The sequence below is a fragment of the Astatotilapia calliptera genome, chromosome 15 (assembly GCF_964374335.1).
Source record: "Astatotilapia calliptera chromosome 15, fAstCal68.1, whole genome shotgun sequence".
In the NCBI taxonomy this organism is placed as follows: Eukaryota; Metazoa; Chordata; class Actinopteri; order Cichliformes; family Cichlidae; genus Astatotilapia; species Astatotilapia calliptera.
The window spans coordinates 11985578-12011428 of NC_137436.1; the positions used below are offsets into that span (position 1 = coordinate 11985578).

The 25851-nt window shown below is 42.4% G+C and overlaps 1 protein-coding gene across 1 annotated transcript in view; it reads right to left on the minus strand.

Moving 5' to 3' along the window:
• syne1a (spectrin repeat containing, nuclear envelope 1a) overlaps positions 1-25851 on the minus strand; it is a 128779-nt gene that overhangs the window by 38980 nt on the left and 63948 nt on the right. Inside the window, exons 68-89 of the mRNA XM_026193858.2 lie at positions 24354-24524; positions 21066-21392; positions 20564-20716; positions 20125-20292; positions 19053-19229; positions 17781-17927; positions 16668-16793; positions 16383-16559; positions 15968-16233; positions 15615-15771; positions 15107-15505; positions 13304-14908; positions 12541-12878; positions 12275-12419; positions 11894-12112; positions 10056-10342; positions 9621-9786; positions 2115-2270; positions 1628-1780; positions 902-1084; positions 634-771; positions 155-340 (exon numbers count right to left, since the gene is read on the minus strand). Coding sequence (XP_026049643.2) covers positions 155-340; positions 634-771; positions 902-1084; positions 1628-1780; positions 2115-2270; positions 9621-9786; positions 10056-10342; positions 11894-12112; positions 12275-12419; positions 12541-12878; positions 13304-14908; positions 15107-15505; positions 15615-15771; positions 15968-16233; positions 16383-16559; positions 16668-16793; positions 17781-17927; positions 19053-19229; positions 20125-20292; positions 20564-20716; positions 21066-21392; positions 24354-24524 — 5844 coding nt within the window. The remainder of the gene's footprint in view (positions 1-154; positions 341-633; positions 772-901; positions 1085-1627; positions 1781-2114; positions 2271-9620; positions 9787-10055; positions 10343-11893; positions 12113-12274; positions 12420-12540; positions 12879-13303; positions 14909-15106; positions 15506-15614; positions 15772-15967; positions 16234-16382; positions 16560-16667; positions 16794-17780; positions 17928-19052; positions 19230-20124; positions 20293-20563; positions 20717-21065; positions 21393-24353; positions 24525-25851) is intronic.

Here is a 25851-nt window from a genome sequence, read left to right on the forward strand (position 1 = left end):
GTGCACATGCTCTTATGCAACAGAGTGTGTGGAATTATAAAATGGGAATAGCCACAGTTTTTTTGGCAGCAATGGAGATGATGTGATCACGGGAAGACTGAGGCAGGGGGGTACTGCATAACTCCTGTAATGCTTTCTTAAAAGTGTAATGTACCTTAGCTGCATCCTGCAGACTCTGGAGGCGAGTCTTGGCAGTTTGCTGCAGCTCTTCTGTGCGTCTGCTGAGGTGTTTCACCCGCTGGCTCCACCCCTCTGTCTGCAACACATCCGCCAGCTGCACCTCCCTCTCCCCCATGGCCTCCAAGTCACCATGGAGACCTCGACACTCACGCAGTAAGGCCTGCCACCAAATGAACGCAAATTATAAGTCAAGGAGAGGAGTCTTCTCGGGTGTGCAGTTATACTAATTAAGGCCGGTCGACATAGTGTAGAGCATGACGTTTCACCGGAATTTTAAAAACTCGGTGCATCTAATTAGCTTCAACTTTGTGGGGTATCCACAGCTCCAGGATTAATATTTTGGAGGAAGAATAAACATGGATTTTAATAGAACCCATTCATCTTACACAACAGCAGCTTTAGGAAAACTTATAGCTATTCACAATCCCTGCTGGCAGCGCCATTAAAGCTCACCTGGTGTGCTCGAATTTGCTCCTGCAGCTGGGACGCAGAGCTCCAAATGATATTACCGGTGACCAGAGCCTCAGCTTTCTTTGTCCAGCTCAAAATGAATGCCTTCATGCCCTGATATTCCTCCACCTGTCTTTCTGCCTGCTCAACAGAAGACCACAAAGTCAGAGCAAATAATACAAAAACTACATTTAATATAATAATATTTAAGAGAATTATATGAAACAAATCATTTGGATGGCACACTGAACTGACTGCCCCCCCCCCACACCTTCTTCAGTCTGTTGGCTCTATCCTGGACCTGCTGCGAGGTGTGGTGCTGCACCTCTGTCAGTTTGGCTACAGCATCACCCAGCTGCTTACACAGGAGAGGGTTCTGCTCCCCAAACTCCTGCACAGCCACTCCCAACTCTGCCAGAGAGCAACCGCAGGATTCACACTCCTCAGAAAGAGCCTGGAGAAGGGAGGAGAGGAGGGGGTGAAAAAAAACGGAGGAGAAAGGAGGTGTAAGGAGGGCAGAGATTAAAGAAAGGGAGTTCATGAGCGAGGTAAAACTAGATTTAGAGTTTATTTTGAACACAGTCAGGATACATTTCAAGTAACACTCTCATCCTAAAAGCAGTAACTACTTAATTGTGACCCACAGCTTTAAAAGCGTATGAATGACAAGTTGTGGTTTTATAGCTTTCCTGGCGAGGAGCAGTGATTAATTACTAAACCAGAGGCATGTGGGATGTGCTCAAACTGCTCCTTTAAATGAATTTTAACTCCAAAGTTTTTTTTCTACAAATGAGTGAGGGAAGAAACATGCTGGGGAGACAAGAAGAAGAACAGGAGGCAAGGGGCTCAAACTCCCATCTGGAATACTCCTCTCAAAAGTGGGTCACTGTTGAAGCCAGAACTCAATTCACTCATTAACCTCAACATCTGCAAAATGAATAGCCGATTTAACAGGGGTTAATTGCTTGCTAATTAGTCAATCTGTCTGTTTGATTACTTTGGTGTCTTCTTTGGCCTCCTCCAGGTCGGCACCCTTGTCTTCCAATTTTAGAGCAATGGTCTTCAGCTTTGCCTCGATGTCCTGCAGTCGGGAGCTGAAGTCCTCTTTCACATCTCTGGTCTGCTGCACCTCCCTTTCCCTTGCCTGCACCTGAAGTGGATATCAGAAACACACACAATGTTTGTTTAACATCCCTTTTTGGCTTTTTGTTAGTGGCAGAGAAGTTACAGATAGAATATGTGTGAAGAAAGAGTTGCAGACAACATCCAACACAGAACTTTTGTGATTGTGTAATAGAGCCTTAACAATTAGACCACATAATACCTTAGAAATACACAGTTAAAAAAACATAGGTCAAATACTAACATAAACCTCTTGACAAGACTAAATGAATGTTAAACAAATCAGTGTCATATTTCATTGATAATATTCATACATGCATCATTATTAGAGTCAAATAATACAATAAGTAAAATGAGCTTACCTGATCCTCAGCAGATCCGAGAGCCAGCGCCACCTCAGCTAGCTGCATGCTGAGTTCAGAGGGCAGGCCAGCTTGGAGGTCCTGGTACTTTGATTGCTGCAGCTCTGTCATCCGCTCCACACTCTGACGTCTGCTGATCACCTCACCGTGTGCCGTCTACAAGGCAAAGTGTATGACATGAATGTAACATACGAGAAGCTGCACTTGATGAAATATACATGGTTATAATCAAGCTGAATGATCAACAATTAATCAAAAATTAAACTCCCGTTATAGCTTGGTCTTGTTTAACTTAACTAACTCATTTAAGTGTATAAATCTTTGTCAGGGAGTTAAACTAACTTCATGGAGACAAAGCAGTGATCCACCAATAGCAACATTTCATTATTGGTGATTTCACTTTAGAAATTGTTTGGGTGTTTTTTTAAATTTGTAATTATTACATGAATGACTACAAATCCCTTTTTATCATTTTTCCATTAATCTATCTATTTTTCACCACTTATCTGGCTCTTGGTCACAAGGTAGCAGACTAAGCTCTTCCAGCTCCCCCGCAGGACACCAAGGCATCCTCAAGCCAGCCGAGAGGAATAACCTTTCTAACTTGTCATGGGTCTGCCTCAGGGACGTGCAGAGGGGGGGGGGGCTAGAGGGGCTTGAGCACCCGCCCCTTTCCTGATGAGTGCCCAAAGTGCCCTTTTGTTGAGGCAACTTTTAAATTTTTTTTATTTATTTATTTATTTATTTTATGTGTGTGTGCGTGCGGAGTCCTGTCTGTGCCCCTCAACAATAATATTTAACTATTAATCATAGTTTTGCTAAATAAAAGGATCTGGCTTGCATCAGTCACATGATCACATTTAACCAATGATCGCCCTCGACGGCAGAACGCGCTGGTTACGAGCCGGGAACGAGCTCACAAAGAGCACGCGCATTTGTTGCGGTCCGGAGCTGTAGGAGAAACACAAGTTAACTCAGAGACACAGACTGATGCGACAAACCCAGTAAGTAGGTGTACAGCGCACACTGTAGTGTGTAGCACACAGGAGTATTAGCTTATTACATACACGTTGGTAAGCTGTCTTGTTGCAACTGACGAACTGAAACAAACGAGCGTGCTGTGTGTGCAACAGCGTGACAAACATTACCTGTCCTTTTATTAACTGCACAAGTAGTGCTGGTCATAGCTGCTGGCTACCTGTGTAAGGCTGTCATGGGTCTGTAGCTCTGTCACCGTTTTAGGGAACATATTTAGTTTTAAAGTAAGTTTCTGGGCATTTCCTGCCTTTCTGGAGGGATTATATTTCACTAAAAAACGATCTAATATGCATGTCCACATAATAATTATTATAATTATAATATATTAAAAAACACACGCTGTATTTTAAAGAACATACATTAAGAAGCAGATTATATTAGATTTATATTTTAAATAAGACAAAAGTTGGATTTTACAGCAGTAAAATGATTGTATCTCTACAGTTTAAAAATGTAATAAGCTTTGCCCTGCACAGAGTGGATAGTGAAACAAATGGAATCATCATAAATACATTATTTCATATTTATTACTTCCCCCTCCTCATTGCTTTATTATTGTAGCTCTAGTAATAAATAATAATGTAAGGATGCCCATAGTATATACAGTATTCTGAAGAAGGTCTAAAATGTCACTGTGTGTGCATGTGTGTGTTTTATTTAGCTGGATTTAAAAAAATATTACTCATGATATAACATTGTGCAGACATGGCTGGTAAGGACATGAGGAGGAAACAGTAGGAGCTGTATGAGGCTACTAAAGGCAGGGCTATAACATTTTGCTGTCATCATTTTATTATAGATTAAGTGCAAGAGTTGTTAGGTGTGGATAATTAGATTATAGTTTATTGCAATAGCAAGTTGTGCCTTGTTCTCAGATAGACAGCAAGTGGAGAGTGATATATGAAATGATGGGAAGGAAGGAAGAAGAGAAGCAAAGAGTGATTCACAGGCAGAGCCGAGTTTATGTCACAGTTTTTCGTTGCCTTATGGTTCCAAGCGCTGTCACCAATCTTTGCATTTTGTTATTATCTCATGAAACTTGTTTAATCAGCTACCATCTCTCCTGTGGACTTTTTAATGTCTACAGTCTCAGATCAACACAGCCCTGCCCTTCCCATATTAGATTCTTGATGAATGTGTGTTGTTGTTATTCAGCATGGTTCAATGTGCCCCTTTTTAACTTTGAGCACCCGCCCCTTTAAACCTCTCTGCACGTCCCTGATAGAGACAGGTTTTAAAGACTAGAAATGAAAACATGTGAGTCCTGTCTTTAAATAAAAATATATAATTCCCTATATTCCTATCTATTCTTGACATTGAAGCTTTACTCTTCTTGATATTGTGACAAAATACTCTTGGGTTAACCACGAGCTTTCTAAAAACTTGCATATAACAATTGTGCACCATTCATTCCTCATCTTTGCTGCCCATCATTACAACTTTGCTAATGATGGGCAGCAGGTTAGTGTCATGATGTCACCTCAGACATAGTTAAAAGCCCTGTTAACGTAGCTGCTTCTCGCCGGGTGCGGTGGCGCGTGCCTGTAATCCAAGCTACCGGGAGGCTGAGGTTGGAGGATCGTTTGAGCTCATGAGCTCTGAGCTGCAGCAGGCTATGTCGATTAACACAAAATAATTATCCTCATTCAAAAGTCATGTAAGAACCTCATTGGCTTACGGAATGTTGATGTTATTTAAAAAATTCATACAAAAACATGACCTCATTCTAGAATGTCATGTGACAACCTCATTGGCTTATGGAATTGTGATGTCACAGGCTTCTGAATCCATAAATAGGGGTGAGGAGGTACAACTTTCAGTCCGTTATTTGCAGCACTTATGTTAGCAGCATTCAAACGTTCACCAGTAAAGCATTTTCAAACATCTGGATACTTTTCGTACTCACGGTATACAGACTCCAACATGTCTCAGAAAGAGCAAGAAAGACAAGAAGCTGACCCCAGCTCTATTCCATGGTATGAGTCCCTAGACCCTTACATCAGCTCTCTTCCTTGGGATGAACAGGTGGAATTAGAGGAAAAGCGATTGGAAGAAATGGAGAAGGAAAATCTCATGAACAGAGAAAAGATTAAGATCCTGACAGAAGAAAATGAGAGAAAGAGCGCTGAATTAGAAAAATTATCCTACCAGCTTCAGGAAAGGGAAGGTATTATTGAGGAGAAACAATGGGCTCTCCAAGATAAGAAGAATCACGAGCTCCAAGAAAAGCTTGATGAAGCTCTAGAAAAAATTAAAGATCTGCTCCAAAATGAGAAAAAAGAGAGCATTAAAGGGGATAAAATGCTCAAGAAGAATCAGGAGCTCCAAGAGAAGCTTGACGAAGCTCTGGAAAAACTGAAGGAAATCCACCAAGAAGAGAAGCAACAGTCCACACAGCAGAGAGACCTGCAGAGCAAACTCCAAGCCATGGAGGAAAAATACAAAGCGCTGCAGGTGAAACATGACAAAACTCTGCACAAAAGTCAACAGTTGCTTCAAGACAAGAAGCAAATGGAAATGAAACAGAAGGAAATGGACTCCAAGCTTGACGAGATGGAGGAAAAACACAGATCGCTCCAAATCAAGCTTGAGAAAACAGTGCACAGAAATAAAGAGTTCATTCAAGAGAGAGAGCAACAAGAAATGCTGGAGAAAGAAACAGACTCCCAGCTTGAAGTCTTGGAGGAAAAACTGAAAATGCTGCAACTAACTCTTGAGGAAACACTGCTCAAAAATAAAGAGCTGCTTCAAGAAAAAGACCAACAGAAAATACATCAGGAAGAAATGGATTGCAAGCTGAGGAACATCGAGAAACAAAATGAAGGCTTGCAAGTGATGCTTGATGAAGCTCTGGAGAGAAATAAAGAGTTTCTGCACGAGAAAGACCAACAGAAAATAAAAAAGGAAGAAATGGATTGCAAGCTGAGGCACATCAAGAAACAGAATGAAGGCTTGCAAGTGATGCTTGATGAAGCTCTGGAGAGAAATAAAGAGTTTCTTCACAAGATAGACCAACAGAAAATAAAAAAGGAAGAAATGGATTGCAAGCTGAGGAACATTGAGAAGCAAAATGAAGGCTTGCGAGTAATGCTTGATGAAGCTCTGGAGAGAAATAAGGAGAACCTCCAAGAAAAGAAACAAGAGCCCGTAGAGCAGAGAGACCTGCAGAGCAAACTCCAAGCCATGGAGGAAAAATACAAAGCGCTGCAGGTGAAACATGACAAAACTCTGCACAAAAGTCAACAGTTGCTTCAAGACAAGAAGAAACTGGAAATGAAACAGAAAGAAATGGACTCCAAGCTTGACGAGATGGAGGAAAAACACCGATCGCTCCAAATCAGGCTTGATAAAAAAGTGCACGGAAATAAAGAGCTTCTTCAAGAAAAAGACCAACAGAAAATACAACAGGAAGAAGAAAAACTTCATCTCCAGAGGAAAAATCAAGCACTCCAAGAATTGTATAACGAAACAAAGTACAAATCAACTGTACTGGAAGAAGAAAAGAAAAAGCTGGAAAAACAATGCTCAGCGATGCAGAGTAGCATCAATGAGATGCTGAGAAAAAATACCGAACTTGAGGAACTTTCTAAGACCTTGAAGTACAAAAACTCTGAAATCCAGGCGCAAAAGCAAGAACAACAGAAAACACATAAAGACCTGCAGTGTAGACTTCAAGAAATCCAGAAGAGAAACCAGCAGCTGGAAGACATGCACACAGATGTGCACAAGGCAAAGCGAATAGAGGAGGCAACAGTTAAAGAACTGAAAGACAAGCTTAAAGAAAAACAAGAACAATTAGAAGACATGGTGAAAAGATGCAACAAACTTGAGAAAGAAAACGCAGAAACAATCGATGAGCTGAAAACCCTCATCATTGAGAAAAAAGTGCTGGTGGAAGAGTATCTGAAAAAGAAGAAAAAACGCTTCCACTGGTTCTGGAGGAGGGGCACTGCTGCTTCTCACCTGATGTAACCTCGTCTTCCTCCACCTCTATTCCATCTTCATTTCCCCCCTTCCCCTCCCTCCTTTTTCTTTTTTCACCCTCACCCCCCGACCAGTCCCGGCAGTTGACTGCCCCCTCCTGAGCCTGGTTCTGCCATAGGTTTCTCCTTTAGGTGTCTTTCACTTTAAAAGGAGTTTTTCCTATCCACTGTCGCCTGCTGCTTGCTCAGAGGGGATTGTTGGGGTTTTCTCTCATCTCTCTCTTTCATTCTTTCTATCCTTTCCCCCCCTTCTGCCTTTTCCTTTACCCAATAAACACAATTGCCCACATTTTACATTTGTTTGAAAAATGTCTTCATTCAACAATAATTCATCTTAGGTATAAAAACAAGAAATAGGTAATAGCTGCATGTGTGTTTGTGTGTGTGCATAATATACATACTTGTTTCCCAGAAAGATTTAATACTAGATGGATAGAGACCAGGGACGTGCAGAGGGGGGGGGGCTAGAGGGGCTTGAGCACCCGCCCCTTTCCTGATGAGTGCCCAAAGTGCCCTTTTGTTGAGGCAACTTTTAAATTTTTTTTATTTATTTATTTATTTATTTTATGTGTGTGTGCGTGCGGAGTCCTGTCTGTGCCCCTCAACAATAATATTTAACTATTAATCATAGTTTTGCTAAATAAAAGGATCTGGCTTGCATCAGTCACATGATCACATTTAACCAATGATCGCCCTCAACGGCAGAACGCGCTGGTTACGAGCCGGGAACGAGCTCACAAAGAGCACGCGCATTTGTTGCGGTCCGGAGCTGTAGGAGAAACACAAGTTAACTCAGAGACACAGACTGATGCGACAAACCCAGTAAGTAGGTGTACAGCGCACACTGTAGTGTGTAGCACACAGGAGTATTAGCTTATTACGTTGGTAAGCTGTCTTGTTGCAACTGACGAACTGAAACAAACGAGCGTGCTGTGTGTGCAACAGCGTGACAAACATTACCTGTCCTTTTATTAACTGCACAAGTAGTGCTGGTCATAGCTGCTGGCTACCTGTGTAAGGCTGTCATGGGTCTGTAGCTCTGTCACCGTTTTAGGGAACATATTTAGTTTTAAAGTAAGTTTCTGGGCATTTCCTGCCTTTCTGGAGGGATTATATTTCACTAAAAAACGATCTAATATGCATGTCCACATAATAATTATTATAATTATAATATATTAAAAAACACACGCTGTATTTTAAAGAACATACATTAAGAAGCAGATTATATTAGATTTATATTTTAAATAAGACAAAAGTTGGATTTTACAGCAGTAAAATGATTGTATCTCTACAGTTTAAAAATGTAATAAGCTTTGCCCTGCACAGAGTGGATAGTGAAACAAATGGAATCATCATAAATACATTATTTCATATTTATTACTTCCCCCTCCTCATTGCTTTATTATTGTAGCTCTAGTAATAAATAATAATGTAAGGATGCCCATAGTATATACAGTATTCTGAAGAAGGTCTAAAATGTCACTGTGTGTGCATGTGTGTGTTTTATTTAGCTGGATTTAAAAAAATATTACTCATGATATAACATTGTGCAGACATGGCTGGTAAGGACATGAGGAGGAAACAGTAGGAGCTGTATGAGGCTACTAAAGGCAGGGCTATAACATTTTGCTGTCATCATTTTATTATAGATTAAGTGCAAGAGTTGTTAGGTGTGGATAATTAGATTATAGTTTATTGCAATAGCAAGTTGTGCCTTGTTCTCAGATAGACAGCAAGTGGAGAGTGATATATGAAATGATGGGAAGGAAGGAAGAAGAGAAGCAAAGAGTGATTCACAGGCAGAGCCGAGTTTATGTCACAGTTTTTCGTTGCCTTATGGTTCCAAGCGCTGTCACCAATCTTTGCATTTTGTTATTATCTCATGAAACTTGTTTAATCAGCTACCATCTCTCCTGTGGACTTTTTAATGTCTACAGTCTCAGATCAACACAGCCCTGCCCTTCCCATATTAGATTCTTGATGAATGTGTGTTGTTGTTATTCAGCATGGTTCAATGTGCCCCTTTTTAACTTTGAGCACCCGCCCCTTTAAACCTCTCTGCACGTCCCTGGTCTGCCTTGAGGCCTCCTTCTAGTAGGATATGCCCAGGAGGAATCCTATTCAGATGTCTGAACCACCTCAACAGGCTCCTTTCAATTGGGAGAGTAGTGACTCTACTGTGAGCCCCTTCCAAATGACCACTGTTTTTACTTTAAGGAAGAGCCCAGAGACCCTTCAGAGGACATTCATTTTTACCACTTCCATGTACTATCTCATTGTTTTGATGACTACTAACAGCTTGCTGCCACAGGTGAGGGTAGGAACATAGATAAACAAGTAAATCCATAGCTTTACTCTCACACATTCAAACATAATCACATCTGTTAATTATGTTAATACATTGTATTTGTGTCTAAACAAGAAAAAAAACACCACTGAAGTCAGACTATGTTTGCTTTATGTGTGAGACTAGTAAGTCCTTTACCTCTAGCTCTTGCAGCAGTGAATCCAGGTCTGCAGTGGGACTCAGCAATAAACCTCGGGTGTCCTGGATCCAGCCTTTGACTAAGCCTAGCTCTTTCTCAACCTCCTCTCTCTCCCTCAATTCCTGATGCACCTGAGTCCTGCTAGCCCGCACCTGCAACACAAGGCTGACAAGACAAGGAAGAAAAAGATCAAAATAAACAAACACATTTCGGTCTGAATGGGATATTTATTACATTTATTATAAACAAATTTAAGTGGTAAAAAGCAGAAACTCTTTTTAAAAATGAAGATAAACTGAAAAGTAGCCCCATTATCCTTGTACTAGGAGGCTGTAAAACAACTTAAATATCCACCTACCTAAGTTGAACAATTATAGCAATAATCATTATGAGTATAAAGTGGCTGTCAGCAGCCCCAGCAGCAGTCATCTCACCTGTCATACTGCGCCTGCATGCTCTGGATCTCCTGTGAGCACGGCGTCTCCTTGTGTCCGTTCTCAGTGCTTTTCTCCATCACTTCCACCTTGTCATCCTCTCCCCTAAGACTGCAACTTTGTTGCCCTAGCAGAGCCAGTATGGACTGCTCCCTCTCCACTTCCAGACTGAAGGAGTCATGGTACTCCAGGAGACTCTGAAGCGCCGCCCTGGTGGCTGCTTTCTCAACCGTGCTGTCTGGGACACGACCGTGGAGGTCTATGGACACCGATCGTACCTTCTCCATCTGAGGGACAGATGTTTATTTACAGAATTATTCTCCACATTCAGCTTCATGTAGAGCTTGTGGGTTTAATAAAGGGGCTGGGAGACATAATTACTAACATTTTTGTCTGTTTTCACTTGTGATTGCTGCCAGTCTACTTTATGTGGGACAAGACTTTGTGATAGTCAAAGGAATCAGTGGACAAAGAGGATGACATCATGCCCAGTTGAACAAAGGGGCCACAGAAAAACAGTGGACAGCAGGAATGTGCCACATATGAGGAAGTGACAGTTACTTACAATATGACTTCATTTCCTTTTTTAGGAAGAGTGTCTTGTGGGTATTTATGGGAAACAGAGAGCGTTCAAACACAAATTAGGTCAAAAGGCGGGAAAACACTCCATGACACAGTGTTTTGGCAGAAGGAAACAACTGGCCTAAAGCCTGGAGTTACATCACTGCACACCAACTGGTGTTCAGCGGTTACTGTGTTTGACCCAAATTTGCAGACGCATTTTTGCAGAAGGTTAGTAAGTAAAGTCATATTTTATTTACAAAGCACCTTTATAAATAAAACAAAACACTAAAACATCAAAACAAAAAGTGAAAAAGTGGGTGGACCACAGCATTCTTAAAATAAACAGGGACTTAACTGGACGCCAGTGAAGAGTTGATTATAGAGACCACACAGGGACAGACTGAAGACTTGTGACGTACTCGGGTCTGACTTTTGCTTCAGCCATAGCTAATGCTTGTCTTACCTGAACCTTTATCCAAACCTAAAATGTCCCATATTCTCTGCAAGTTTCCGGACCGTCAGAGTGGGACTCTGGTGATTCAACATAAAAGCCACACAATAACAGAAATAACCTAACTGATCAAGCTGAGGCAGATCAGCCTCTTCTGTGTTCGGCAAAGTATGAGTGTTTTTATCAGTGGAGTCTGGTGCCTTTGACAGCAGAATAAAACAAGTCTTCTCTTAGCAAAGGCCATCACATATCACGTAAAGCAAAGAAGTAATAAAATAAACACAGCCCACTCTGAAAATAATATTTTTTATATGATCCAGTTAGTTTCCTTGCTACTCCTGTCTGCTTCACCAACCTGGCAAAGTACAAACTATCTTCCACTAAAGCTAATAAATCGACCGTGCACAAGGTTCTGATACAGCCACACTTAAAAAGAGTCTGAGTTGCGTGCTTAACTAGGACTTTCACATTCACCTAAAAGAAACCGAGCAGTCAGAGAGTAGGATGTGTTGCATTTATTAGCTATATGTCTATAATCATTGATCATCCAGTTTTCAGTGGTTTATAAAACTAGAAGGTGGTCTAGTTGTGGAGAGTGCTAGAAAAATTACGGTGACAAGGAAATTTATACTTTCTACATCTTCAAGCTAATAAAAACACATTTTCATGATTTGGGACCTTAAAGTAAACCTTTTCCCTAAAGGTTTACTTCAGCGATTTACAGTGTGGGGACCTGCTCTTTATTCCCCAGAAAGCAGGCCAATACGTGAGGACCACCACACCAATAACATGCACAAAAACCCACGGGTAAACTGTCTCTTACTTTCTCATTGAAGTTCCTCCACTCTCTAGCAGTGTCCTCCAGTGCCCTCTCCTGGGCTCGGGCCACACTGCGGAGATGGGTCCACCGTTGCCATAGCGACGACACAACGTGACTGGTGATAGCTTTGCTGGATTCAGAGATTAATTGCTCCAGCTCTGCTGCTCTTTCTTTCAAAGCATTCAGAGGCATTTCCAGCAGGTCAACATGCGCCACCAGTGACTAGAACCAAAAGGTTATAAGAGATACGACACAAAGCTGTTTAATAAATATGTTCTCCTCAAACATATCATGCAAAACTAAAAGATACAACCCCTGGGAAAGGCTAGATCATTTCTGTAATTTCTAATACAGAATCTCTTTTTCTCTGACACAGTGACCCACCTTGTATCTTTGACACTTGTCTTCTGCTTGGTGGGCGCTTACAGCTTTAGCTGTAGTGAACATGGCCATCCTGCCCTCTGAATCATTCATTTGCTCAACCACGGTCTCTTTCTCACGTTGGAAGGAGCTCCACAGAGCTGCACATCTAAGAAACATTCAGATTGAACATCAATGATGGGTGACATAATAAAGAAACTATGCACAACATCATTTTAGGTATATGGAATAAATATAAACTGTATATGTATACTTGATATAGCACACACCTCTCCAACACTTCTCTGTAAGTATCCACTTGCTGTTTGACTTCGGTGCTTCTTAGCTGCATTGTGTTTACTTTTTCTCTGAGCCCACTCATCACTCCTGCCTCCAGAAAATCCACCAGCAAGGGATCTAAAGTCCCGAACTCCTGTAAACCAGTTTTGAAGTTTTTTTCCTTAGCTAAAATTTCTTCCAGATCCTGTGCACAGTCTGCTTGGTTTTCGAGCTCCACCCCTGTGGTGGCCCTCTGAAGCAAAGCCGCAGCGGAGTCTAGCCATTTCTGCATGGACTGCAGAGATAAGTGGTGCCTCTGGACCAAGGAAAGCGCTTGATCCACAGCCAGCTAGAATATGCAAAAGGTGATTTAATTAACTTCTTTTTCTGGCCTCCCACAAGATTTTATCTATGTAAATGAGTTGATAGAGAAGGGCACAGTTTAAACATTAAACCACATTTTTGCTGTTAATGTGTAAAAATGTCCTGTTTTTAAACTTACCAGTAGTCTTGTTTTTATAGAAGAAGATGCTAAGGATATATTTGAAATGTTTTAACCTCCCCAAGTTGATTAATATTAACAGTGAGGGAGGACATGACACTGAAAGTAACATTTAGAACTTTAAACCATGAATGATGGCTCAGGAATACTGTGGACAATAACTGAGGCAGTCATTTCCAAATGTATATCAATTACATTTAGTGCAACGTCACAATACTATCAGAAAATAGCTATAAGGTGAATTAAAGCAATCAACAAACATAATTACATACTTGTTTTGCACAAATTCCTTGTTGGACTTCATCTCCCAGCCTTCCCAGCTCCTGCAGTTTCTCTTCTACATGGGAAGGAACGGTTGCTTTCCTGCTTTTGTACTTTTGCTTTTCTCGTGCACCCAAGACATCAACGACCCTCAGTCTACTTTTCACTTCTTCCTCCTTGATTTTCAGTTTCCGCACTTCCTCGTGTATCCTCTCAATTTTGACCTCTGAAAAGGTCAAAGGATCCTTCGTTTTGTCTTTAACCGTCCTCAACCACTCGAACACTTTCTCAACAGCTCTTGTGAAGTCTTCATTTTTTGCGACTGTCGTTTCGCTTTCTTCAACGAAACGCTTAGCGTCACATCGTAAAGACTGCAGCGACTGGAGCTGCAGACTAGTTTCCTGAAAGGCAGCAGCATCAGTCGTAAGACAAAGGTTTTGCATCTGTTGGTTGCATTCTTCAGCCTGAGAGTTCACTCCATCCAGATTTTCCAGCAGTAAATAAAGACTTGAGATTTTATCTATGGCACTTACTTCTTTGTCTGATTTCAATTTCACCAGCTCCTCTTTAGCAGACTGTAACTCTGAGTCTAACTTGGAAAAAACTACTTTGTGTTTAGATAGTATTTCCAAGCAATCATGTAAGTGTTTGATCTTCTGATCAATTCTCCTTTTCAGTGTGTTGTGGAGACTCACAAGCTGCTGTGTCTCCTCAGCTCTGTAGTGCTGACCTTTACTGAGGAAACCCTCATTTTTCCCGTGCAGTTCTCTAACAGCAGGGCTAATATGGACTAAACTTTCATTTATATTTCTGTATTCATTAACTAAACTAACAACTTCCTCCTCTTCAATACTGATAGTCTGCTTCTCCAGATTGTCAAACTGCTCCTGAAGCTCCTCCAGTGCATTACGAGTAATATCAAAGAAAGTGCAGAACTCTTTCCGTTCTAGGATAATCTGTTGGACCCTGTCTTTCTTCTCTTTGGCTAGAGCTAGGATGGCATTGTACTGCTGTGGCAGGGCATTGAGCCGCTCATCCAGGTAGCAATGGTCGATCTCATTCAGAGTAGGGAGGATCTCCTGACCTATTCTTTGGACAATAAGAAGGAGGTTCTCATACTCGGAAGCTTGTTCTAGGACATTTTGATAATTGGAAAGCTGTGACTGCAAATCCGAGCTATCATCAGCAGTGCTTAAATTGATTTCCGGAAATGTTATGTCATCTGCTTGTCTCAGCCACTGACAAGTCTTGTCTAGGTCAACCTGGAAGTACTTCCTGGAGGTCAAGGCTTTCTCTAAGGCTGCAAGACGCTGGGTAGTCCTCTGGAGAGCAGTTTCAAAAGCAGACTGTAGCTCCTCAAGTCTTGCCAGCGTTTCTGCTCTCTCTTTGTCAGTGGCATCTCTCTCCAGATCGCGGCCTTGTACCCAGAGAGATGCCAGCTCCCTCTGATAAGCTCGTAAGCTGCTCTGAACACCTCGACATCCAGCAACCTGCTTTGCCAGGTCCTCAGGAAGAAGTGCTATGTGGTCATCTATCAAGGCCTTCCTCTCCTGTTGCTGTATCCAAGATAATGCTCTCCCCAGGCCTTGAAGGAACTGTGTCCTCTCTGTGAAGGCCTGAGAGGAAGACAGAAACATCACAATTTATTTACAAATGGACTTTGGCAGGATAAGCAGAATTTATTTCTTGGACTACCTGGTTTTTCTTTGGGTCTTTTTTTTCTTTCACCAGACTAATAGCTCAGGATATAATTAGCCCCTTTAAGGCATAATTAAAATGTTATTTTCAATCTAAATCATAAGTCCAGCTGTTACCTTACTAAGGTACTTCCTCCTTTGGGCAACCCGAGCCCCGAGAGCCTCCACTTCAGTCTGGGCTTGTTCAACGAGCTCCTGCAGGCGTCTCTTTTCACTCAGTCCCAGCCTGGAAGCCACAGCTTGAGCTTCCTTCACTGCCTGACCGAGCAGCTGCTGACGGGCCTCCAGCTCTACACATACGCTCAGGTGGTCAAACAGGAAACTCTGGGCCAGATCGGGGGGTGGGCTGGTTTTCAGGGCAGAGGTGAGGGCAGGCCGCTGCTCCTCCACCCACTCTCTGGCATCTCTCAGCTGATTTTCCACTCGGGCAAGATCCTCTAGCATCTGCGCAGAGTCCTGGATCTTCTGCTGAATCAGCGATTCCAGCTGTGCCCAGCGCTGCTCCAGATGACCCACCTGATGAAATACAATATTTCCAGAAAATGTGTCAATATTACTTCGACTGTGTGATCATATTAGCATATTGCTGGACACATACAGTTATAGGAAAAAATAATGTCCTCACCTGTTGTTTGACCAACTCCTTGTCTAGCAGGCTAAGTCGAGGCAGGATAGCTTGTCTCTGGTCCCTCAAGTCTTCCAGAGTTTCTCTTTGCTCCTCTAGGTCACTGGCGAGCTTCCTGAGTGCTTCTAGATGCTCACTTGTACTCTCTGTGTCAGCCCTAGTAACATATATACATGAGTTAAGGGACATCAGGGATATAGTAATAAAAATGTAAACTTTTGTCTCTATTGCAGTAGAAAGACTAATGAAACTATGTTGTGTATTCATATATATAGCTATTTCTGTATATACATAAGTGGATGCCATGCAGAGAATGACATTACAGCCTTGATAAAAACAAAAAAGTCTGATACCTAGCAAGGTAGTCCCATTCCCTGGATACTTGATGGAAAAGTTCCTCTACAGCAACAACACTCTCCTGGTACTCTCCACTTCGCTGCATGTCCTCCCCCCGCAGGGCTTCCAGCTCTTCAGCCCGCTGGCCCAGGTCCATCCAGCTTTTCTTCAGTCTCCTTATCTCCTCCAGGGCAGGAGAGACCTGTCCGTCCATCAACCTGCCGATGGCTTCATGCAGACGTGTTACCTCAGATTGTTTCTCCTTAATCTGCTGCAGGAACTCCTGGAAGAAAGATAAGAGTTGGTTTCTGGGATTATTCTGAGCAGCAACTCAAATTGTATGATTTTAGCTAAAAGAAAACTCTTTGAAAAATGTAAATGTAAAAAAATGTAAAAAAAAAATGTAAAAAAAGTAAAATAGTAAAATCTAACCTGGGCCTTGTCCAGCTGGTTCTGTGCAATCTTAGGCTCCAGCTCTGCAGGTCTCCTGGTGAGGTTCTGAAGCTGCTGCTCTGTCTCTATTAGCTGGGTCTCCAGATCTGCCTTCTGCTCCTCGATGTCTCTCCAGCTGTCGGCTACCTCTTCACAAAGCAGCATACGCTCCTCAATCTAGACACAACAATAAAGTGCAGTCATTTCACGATGGGTATATGAGCTATAAACATGCATGCTGAAACTTGTACTCTTTTGCTTAAAAGCTTCTTAAAGTGAACTGACCTGCAGTTTGACCTGTTGGATAGCTGCTGCGGTCTCCCTCACCCTCGGCTCACACAGGTCACACGTGGCGCACACAAGCTGGAGGTAAGTGCCAGCCTGCTCCTGCAGAGCCCGCTCCTGCTTCACCTGTTTGTATATAGCTGTCTATTAATTTTATTGATTTTACTGGTTGGGCATATTATATCCTCACTACATCCTCTCTCACCACGTTGCGGAGCGTCATTTACCTGGCAGGAAACACGGCGCCGAAGCGGCTCAAACGCTCAAAAGTTTGATTATACTTTACGGGAACGGATGACAACCGGGCAACTTGCAATACTTGCAAACAACTTGCAATACTTGCAAAGTAGATAATGAATGTCATGTTTCTAATTCCGCTCCGGACTCGTGAATCTCAACCCAGCAGCAGCGGTAACGTTTGCACGTCCTCTCCCGTTAATGCGGCAGGTAAATAATCAACTAACAGTGCATATTATGTTAGCGCGATCTGCCTTATTACAAAACCTGCCATTACTGTGCATTTAGGTGACCATGATGAGAGAGACAGACAGAGTCTGGCTCAGATGCTGGCAGTTCTCGCTGCAGTCTACCGGTAGCGTCTCCTTTCAGGTCAGGATAGACGAATGTCACCGAGCAGTGACTAAGTTTGTGGTCAAAGGCTTGCACAGCAGATGCTCCGATTTTCGGTAAGTGAATGTGTTTAATTGTAGGCAGAGACATTACTGGATATTCTTGTGTAATTGTTACAGAATAATTTATATTATACTTTGTTATTGCTACAGAAGAATATTTATTTTATTATTTTACATTTACATTTTTTTTTCCTGGGGACCCTGTGACACCCCATTGAAGAGCCGTAGGCTGGATCTCTTAAGATCTCACGGTTGGGTTTGTAAGGCCATGTTACTCCTAAATTTCTATCTTGTTCAAAGAGAAGATATAAAACAAAGTTCTAAGCTAATCGACCTTAGTGTTCTCCTTTTTTTAAAAGAATCGATAAGAGAATAGATAAAGAATCGAATCGTTAAACAGAATCGAAGATGGAATCGAAATCGTGAAAATCTTATCAATACCCATCCCTAATACTTACTTTATGTATGTATGGTTACTAACCTGCTGTAAAGCCTCCTCGAGGCTGAAAGAAGGATGTGTAGGAGGCTCTGGCTCTTCTGACACAGAGTTCAACCACGTCTGGCACTGCTGCAGTGTGTCCTGCAGACTCACATGTCTCTGTAACTCATGATCCAGACTCTGATACACCTGTAATACAGAAGAAGCTAAATATAAGTGCTCCTATTGACGCACCTCTGCATGGCAAACCATTTAAATGTTTTCTGTTTTACCAACAGTAGCAGAATAAACACATGCAAGAACACGGAGTGAAAACAACGAACTGTTGGTAGACGACACAGTGCTACAATGCTTTGAAGTCAAAACCTATGGCCAAACACAATGACAGATTAAAACCCAAATGATTAGGCAGTTTTTCATTGTTATATTTAACAGGTGTTGAATGTGGAGGCGTCCATGCCTTCCAGGGGAGAGCGGAACAGCAAGGTCTGATTGACAGTGTTAATATGAGAACCCGAAAGAGAGGAATAACGGGGGGCAACTACTGGCAAAATGCCCAATGTATTTGGCAAAGGCTAGAAGGCTGGCATGGTGGCAAGTGGCAGGCAGGATATTAGAGTTGTGCTGCGCTGGGACACAGTTGGCAGCCATCGTAACACTTGAGGCGCAGTTGTAGAGAAGCCAGCAGTGTAGTGGTAAAGTGTGGCTGGATCACACAATGCCAGATTGGATGTGTGAGTGGTGGTGGAGGTAGTGTCTTGGGAGGTGAGCTATGATGACAGAACAGACGATGCCAAAATGACAGAGTGGGGCTGGATTATGGGGGCTCGCCAGATTCGCTGAATGGTGGTGTGTGATCATTTTTGGCTCAAGCATGAAAAAGTGGAGCTGACAGGGGATACACGGAGATTAATATGGCGAGATTGAGTTAGTGATTTTGGCCGGTGGGGTCTGTCCGCATACGGCTGCTGTTGAGCTCCACTTTGGCAGCCCTAATTGGTTGTGCCCTCTACGCTGGCAGTAAAGGGCTGTCTTAAGAGATGGGTTTAAGTGTCAGAATGATTTAGGATTAAGTTGCTGTCTAATCTGTTGGAAAATTAACGGAACTGATATCTAAACCATGCGTTTCTGTGCATGCACGTCTTGTCCAAAGGACATCCAAGAATTACTTCATGAATGTGTATTAACCATTTCACTGCTCCATAGACAGACAGACTATCTGTCTTTCTCAGCTTCCCACAACTCCCTCCCTTCTCCTCCACGTTCCCTCCCTCCCTCCCTCCATCTCTCCATCTCCTCCTCCTCCTCACTCACTCTCTGCGCTGTGCTGCAGATGGCAGAGTAGCTGTCTCTGGTGCCTTGCTGGTGTGCCTGGACCTGCTGTCTCAGCCTGCTCTGCACACGGTCACTGCAGCCTTCCATCAGGTGGTCTCCTCGCTCTTTCAGGCCTGCCAAGCGATCCTCAAACCCTGCAATTTCCTCCATGATGGCCTGTGGAGGATAAAGTAACCACGTAGGATTTTATGAGAGAATCTCCAGTGGAGATATAATAGCAGATGAGCTTGTACATTTGTGATTTGAGCAGAGTGACCACAAAGAGCTATTAAACTGTCTGGATTAAATGATGACTAAATCCAGCATCTGTTAAACATTTAGACTGAACCTACTAAAAGAAAACATTTCATTATTAATATATTACTTATGGTTTCATGTCCAAAGCAAAAGTCTGATATTTTTCCAAATTAATTGTCGTAAAATTCACTATTATTGCCAAACCCAAACACCATGCCAATCACTTATGCCCAGCAAAATGAGGTCTGAGCAGTATATCGATGGGAGACACTGGGATAGCCGGACGTTCCCCAGAAGGGACTAGTCCCATCCGGGGAACCCCAAGGATCCCCAGAAGGGACCAGATGTGTAGGGGGGAAAGCAACAGTGGTCCCAGTGGTAATTGGAGCACTAGGTGCAGTGATTTCCAAGCTAGGCAAGCGGCTTGAGCAGATCCCAGGAACAACGTCTGAGATCTCTGTCCAGAAGAGCGCAGACCTAGGAACCTCAAGCTCCCAGGCCTCTGGCAGAGGACCCAAGCTTCAAGGATAAAGACTGCCCGCTGGGGTAAGAAGGGAATTATATATATATGTATATGTATGTGCCCATGTGTAAAAGAGGCATAAGTAAAATTTATTGAGAAGACAGTAACCCTGGCATCCTATATGCAACAAAACCCTTTCAAATGATGATGACACTAACATCAAATAAAACAAACATCAAGTAGTAGTACAGGCCACAGGGGATCATTTTTGTCCCCCAATTAAGGCGATTTGTCATTAAATACAACCAATAAGTCCAAAAACAGCAAAAGTGAAATATTTTATTTGGGTACCTTGTGTCTGGCCAGCTGTTGAGTGGCTGCCTCCAGGCTGCCGCTAATACTGGGATCAGGGGTCACCATCCTGCTGGACATCTGCAGCAACCAGCGCTCCACTTCCTGGAGTTCGTTGTGGTAAGCTTCCTGTTCCTTCACCTGGCCTTCCAAATTCTCCACATGAGCCTGGGCCACACAGTTCACAGACAAACTATACTGATGACAATGCATATGCAACAGCTGGGCAGGAAAGCTTCTTTGACACTGAGAAGCAACAGTGTTTTGTTTTTTATCAGAAGCTAGTTTTACACAACTTTTTAGAAACATCCACATGCATGTACATGCACTTAATTTATGTGAAGCTGATTCCAAAGTTGCTGCTCTGCCTGCATGGAAAGTACATTAGTTTGTCCTCTTTTTCAAAAAGAACTACTGTCATCTGTGTACAGCTTCTCACCAAGGCAGTATTACAAAGTCCAGTGTAGTCCTTTTGTAGTTTGCTTATTTTATCTCGAATGGAGGGGTAGTGGACAGAGGAAAGTAGAGCGTCGCCCTTTTCCAGCACTGACTTGATGGCTCCATCATGGGACTGAACCATCTGCAACAGAGCCTAAAACACACAAACAGACAAGCTTTATCTTCAGTATCTTCCGCACAATAGGGTATGCTATGTGGCGTTAGATGTTAAGCTTTTTTTTAAATCTAGTTTACTATTAATAGGGTTTACTTATTAATGCCAACTGCTGTTAAAGCAGCCAATAAGCATCTGTCATTATGACTCTGGAAAATGGTCAGCAATTATTTAAAGCAAATCTACTTTTAAAGTTAATTTTCAGACATGCAAGGTCACTCATGTGGTTCATTATGCTAATATTAGTCTTGCTGAATTCGCCAAAGAGAAAAAAATCACTTAGTGTAAAATTAATCCAGATGTCCCCCTCACTTTTTTTATACTATACCTTATACTTAGTCAGCTGTGCTCTGCGTTGATACAGCTCAGCCTTGGGCTCCACTGGCGTACGAAGCAAAGCCTTGGTTTCCACCAGCCACTGAGCCTGAGCCTTGTACCGGTCCTGGAACTCCTTAGCTAGCAGTAATGCCCGCTCAAGGAAGCTGCGCTCCTGCCTGAGGCCTCCGGCTAACTCCTCCAGCTGGGAAAGACGCGCCTCTACTTCTCCTCCTAAACTTTCAGCTGCAGATTCATTCAGGAAGCCTGCCGCCTGTTCTGCTCGCTCCCTAAGTGATTTCAGGAAGCTGTGACCGTGCTGGAGCTCAGACTGGAGACTCTGGGAGAAAGAGAAAGCATGAATAGAGCTCACCATGGGTCCTGCTACTGTGTTATCACCATTGCTTGTTACTAACTGACCTTCAGCCAAGGCAGTTTACACACTACTGAATGAAAGAAAAGAGTAAATCATCCTCTTGGATAAAATAGATTTATATCATAGCTTCACTGACTTTGAGGCTGGCATTCAATACAAGATCACTGATTCCCTTGTCCTTCACCTCCGGTGCTGTCCCAGTCACCCAGACAAGCCTTACAGTGCATTTGAAAAGCTTTGAACTCATCGGGTAGGCTGACACCTGCATGGTGCGATGTGGAGAGGACTGGGAGGTCATGTTGGGGAGAAACCACAGTGAATAATATGAAAGGAGGACCCAATTATAACAGGCCCTTAACAGGCACAAGTAGCTGCAGGGTTTCCAGGGCAACCATAACATGCCACACACACACACACTCACACCTCCACTCTATGGGATGCCATCTAGCTTTCATCATCAGTCTGTTATTGCTTGTGTAGAAAGTAGCCTCTCACTTCAGCAATCCCGGATCTCCAGCTATGGCTGTTGGTAATATAATATAACAAGAGCCGCGTCTGTCTGCACACGTCCATGCTTCCCGCTTAATGTGATGCTCCAGGCTCGCTCGTCACTCGAGTAATGGCGTTCACGCTTTATGGCTTTAATGAGCGACACTGACTACATTTCAATTTCATATAGTTCTCTGTGTTTACCAAGAGCTAAAAGAAGAAATCTGCAGTAATTGCAGTTACAGCACTTTAGATTTAGTGCTGAAAAACTCATTATTGCCTCTTCATCTCACACCTGATATCAGTTTTCCATCTTAGCAGCAGCGGTGGTTGTTTACATGTTGAATTAAAGTTGCAAGATTTTGTTCTTCCAGAATCTGAAATAATCAGTGACTTCACTTAAGAGAATGATCAGAATTTGGTGCTCACAATCTGTCTTTGCATCAAATAAGTTATCAGCGTAAGGTTTTAAACTTGCATAGGCTCATATAATTTAATAATTCTACGGCTTCCATATAGCATAAGGCAGTACAGTCTTGTGAACAATGTATATCAGGTCTTAAAGACATCATGCCCTTTCTGCTGTAGCTGTCTTATAGCACGTCAACCCAATTATCCCAGTCAAGTTCCTTGTCCACCTGCTGTAACTGGTGATTCTGCATCAGTGCCTGGGCTCTTTTATCTACTGCACTGCATCTACTATGGATCTGCCAACCATGTTTAGCAGTTACATTACCTACTAGAAGGGGAAGGACATTACAAAAATGACCCTTTAAGCAGTTTAGCAGTCTCTGCCGTCAGTGCATGAAAAGCAGCGAAACCACAGAACAGAAGGAGCATGTTTAATTCTGCATAGCTCAAAATTTTGTTCAAATTAATTAAGAAGCATATGTCAATTTCTGTGCTAAACTAAATGCATTCATTATTCCCAGTTACAAATATGGAATTAAAAAATGGGGCGATTTACCTTTACCTTTGGGGAAAAAACTCTGACTGTGTGCATCAGAAACCATCAGGGACTCTGGGGAGGATATGACCTTGAACATTTATGAAATGCGAATGAAATTAAAAATTATGGAGGGAGGAGAAAGGAGGGGGGGGGGGGGTGCTTATTAATGAGAACCAACCCTTTTCTATTTTGCATTTTGCCTTGTTTACATGTTTGTACGAGCCAGTCATTTCAAAATAAATCTTGTCAAAGAAAACTACAGAGACGCTTCAGTTGAAGGGGACAAATTAAATTATATGTTACATTCTACATGATCACGATATGTACAATGAATTCACAGCACATTTACAACTGAGGTAGTCCATCATTACTGTATGACTCACACTTTGACAGTATCAAATAAAGTCCAAATCCAACTAATGGCCCTTGACACAACTATTGATTACTGGTCTTTGTGTCGATGCATAATCATCCCTGCTCACTGAACAGCCCTGTAGCTCTCACTGCAGGAGATGAGCAAGCGCTCGTGTGTTATATGCAGTGCTGGAAGGACACATGTGGTGGCAGCATGTCTTCAGTGCATACGCAGAGACAGAGCATCGATCCCAGACACGGATTACTGCAAAGACTGCACCAGATGATCTATTGTAAACATCTATGTTTGGTGTGCGGGTGTGTGTGTGTGTTAAGGCTGTTCTGGATGTATGTGAAGAAGACAAAGAGAAATGAGATATAGCGATGGAGAAGTAAAAAAAATGCGCGAGGACTCATGGGTTTGCTGCAGCTTGTTAGTTAGCACTTTGGATGGGTTTTATGATATGAAACGAGTGTTTGAGGAGAGAAGTGTGTGTGTGTGTGTGTGTGTGTGTGTATTGAAGCAGTAAGGGCACTGCATCAATTACAGTGTCTGTGCCAGCAGGCTCCTGACACCGGCGCTTCTTCATCCTCTTACACACAGTGGGAGGTCTCCCCCTGTTACCACGCTTCCTCTAAAGCAGCACCCGCTTTGTCTTCATAAAGAGCCGATCGATACACACATTCTCACCCAATCCTCTACACACTCGATTTGAACTATGCCAGGCAAACTATAGTGGTGATTCTCTTTTTACAGTGTGTGCATTTCTGAGCAGGGCTACCTCCCTCAAAAGCCAATTTGATGAAATGAACATAAGAGAAAGTGCTGCAGTCATTTTCTCTTAGGTGAGAGCGCTGTCCAAATATTATACGAACAATGAACGCTTTTCAAGTTTTACAGGAAGCCTATGCATATTTTACCGGCCATTTTGCAGCTGCCAAAGAAAACTGCACAAAGGATTTGTTTGCTGGCTTGTGAAATTGGATTCATATGAGTTTGTGCTCAAATTCTTTGACATAAACAGTTCAGGGAGGTGCATTAGGTGCACCGCTGCACCTTCTATCCAAATGCATCACTTTGGGTCTAAACCGTGGAGGTTTAGAAATGTAACAGTGAAACTAAATAAACATACCTCTAGTTTTTTCATCTTCTTCTCCATGGCCGCCTGGTCTAGAGGTTCAGAAGTGTCAGTTAATGCTGTGAAGCTTTTCAGAGTCGAGCCAAGCCACTCGGTGAAGGACTTGCAAAGATTCTCTGTCTCTTCAATGCTCCTCAGCTCCTCTTGTAGCTGTTTGATGGTGTCCTGAAAGTAGATTAAATCGAAGGTCAGAAGAAAAAAGTTCCAGAAATGTTAAGTTTGGATTTTTAAGGAGGATAAATATCTTACTATGATACATAAAAGCTCTGTCTGCCTGAAAACTCTGTCTAGACGATCAGGAGATGAGCAACCAAACTTGGCACACACATAGATCTGAAACCCCTGAAGGGACTTATCGAAATCAGATACTATGATATCCATCATGTTGCCTAGCAATGGGCTAAAAATACCTATTTTTTCCATTCATGCACCTATAACGTTATGTTAAAGTATGTTTCTTCTTCTTTCTTTTTTTTACCACAGCATCTACCCTATATCCACAAAAGGTGAATTATGGATGGCTTTTAATTACCTGTTTTTTAGTCTTTATTGACTTAAAACCTTATGAAAGCATCCTATTGGAACATCTAATTTATATCCCAAAAAGTTGAATTATACATGGCAAGCAACAGGCTAAAACCACCCATTTTCGTCATATAAATGTCTTAAACCTCCCTTTCTTTCATAAACAACATTAGTCCTTCCCGGAAATATTAAGTCGACTGCTGTAGGTCAAATATAAATTGAGGATAAATGACGAAAACACAAACAAAACAGATTTCGTGTTTCATATGTCAGAATTATTGGTGAGACTCTTCAAAGTCTAACATTATATTTCTTTGGGGTAATTCTAGAAAACACTGCCTGTATCCTTTCCTTTTGAAGGTGTGATTTTTGCCCCAGCAGCAGTCTAACATTAGTCACCAAGGACCACAAGCTCTCTGATCAGCCATCAAAACAGAAAATATCCGTTTCCCCTCTACTCTTTCATCTGCTCAGTGTCAATAGCTTCACTACAAGGAGGAGTGGGTTTTTATGCTTTTGACGCATTATCCACTTGACTGATATTCTGAGTCGATAACACCGTGAGGATGGAGAGGGTTTCTTGCAGGTTTTGACACATTATTCACTCAACTTGCAAATCCTGTGGTGAGGAGCTCCAATTAGCTGATAGTGCTGAGTGCACACCTTTTCTGACTAGCCAGAGGTAACAGCTTCCCACCTCAAGCCCATATGGCCCACACTTCACACGGTATAATTACAGGCATCCACAGTTTGAGAGGGATGTTATGTGTTTGCATATGTGTGTAGGCACGACTGTAAAGTATATGCATATGTGAGACAATTTTAGCAGGAAAGGAAGGGTGTGGGCTGTACGGAGGCGGAGAAACAAAAGTGAGGGAGTAAAGGGGGACAAATGCGCACATACGCACACTCAGATGTGTTACTGAAGGTGTAAAAAAAAATCAATGCAGTGCAGGCAAAGCTTTTC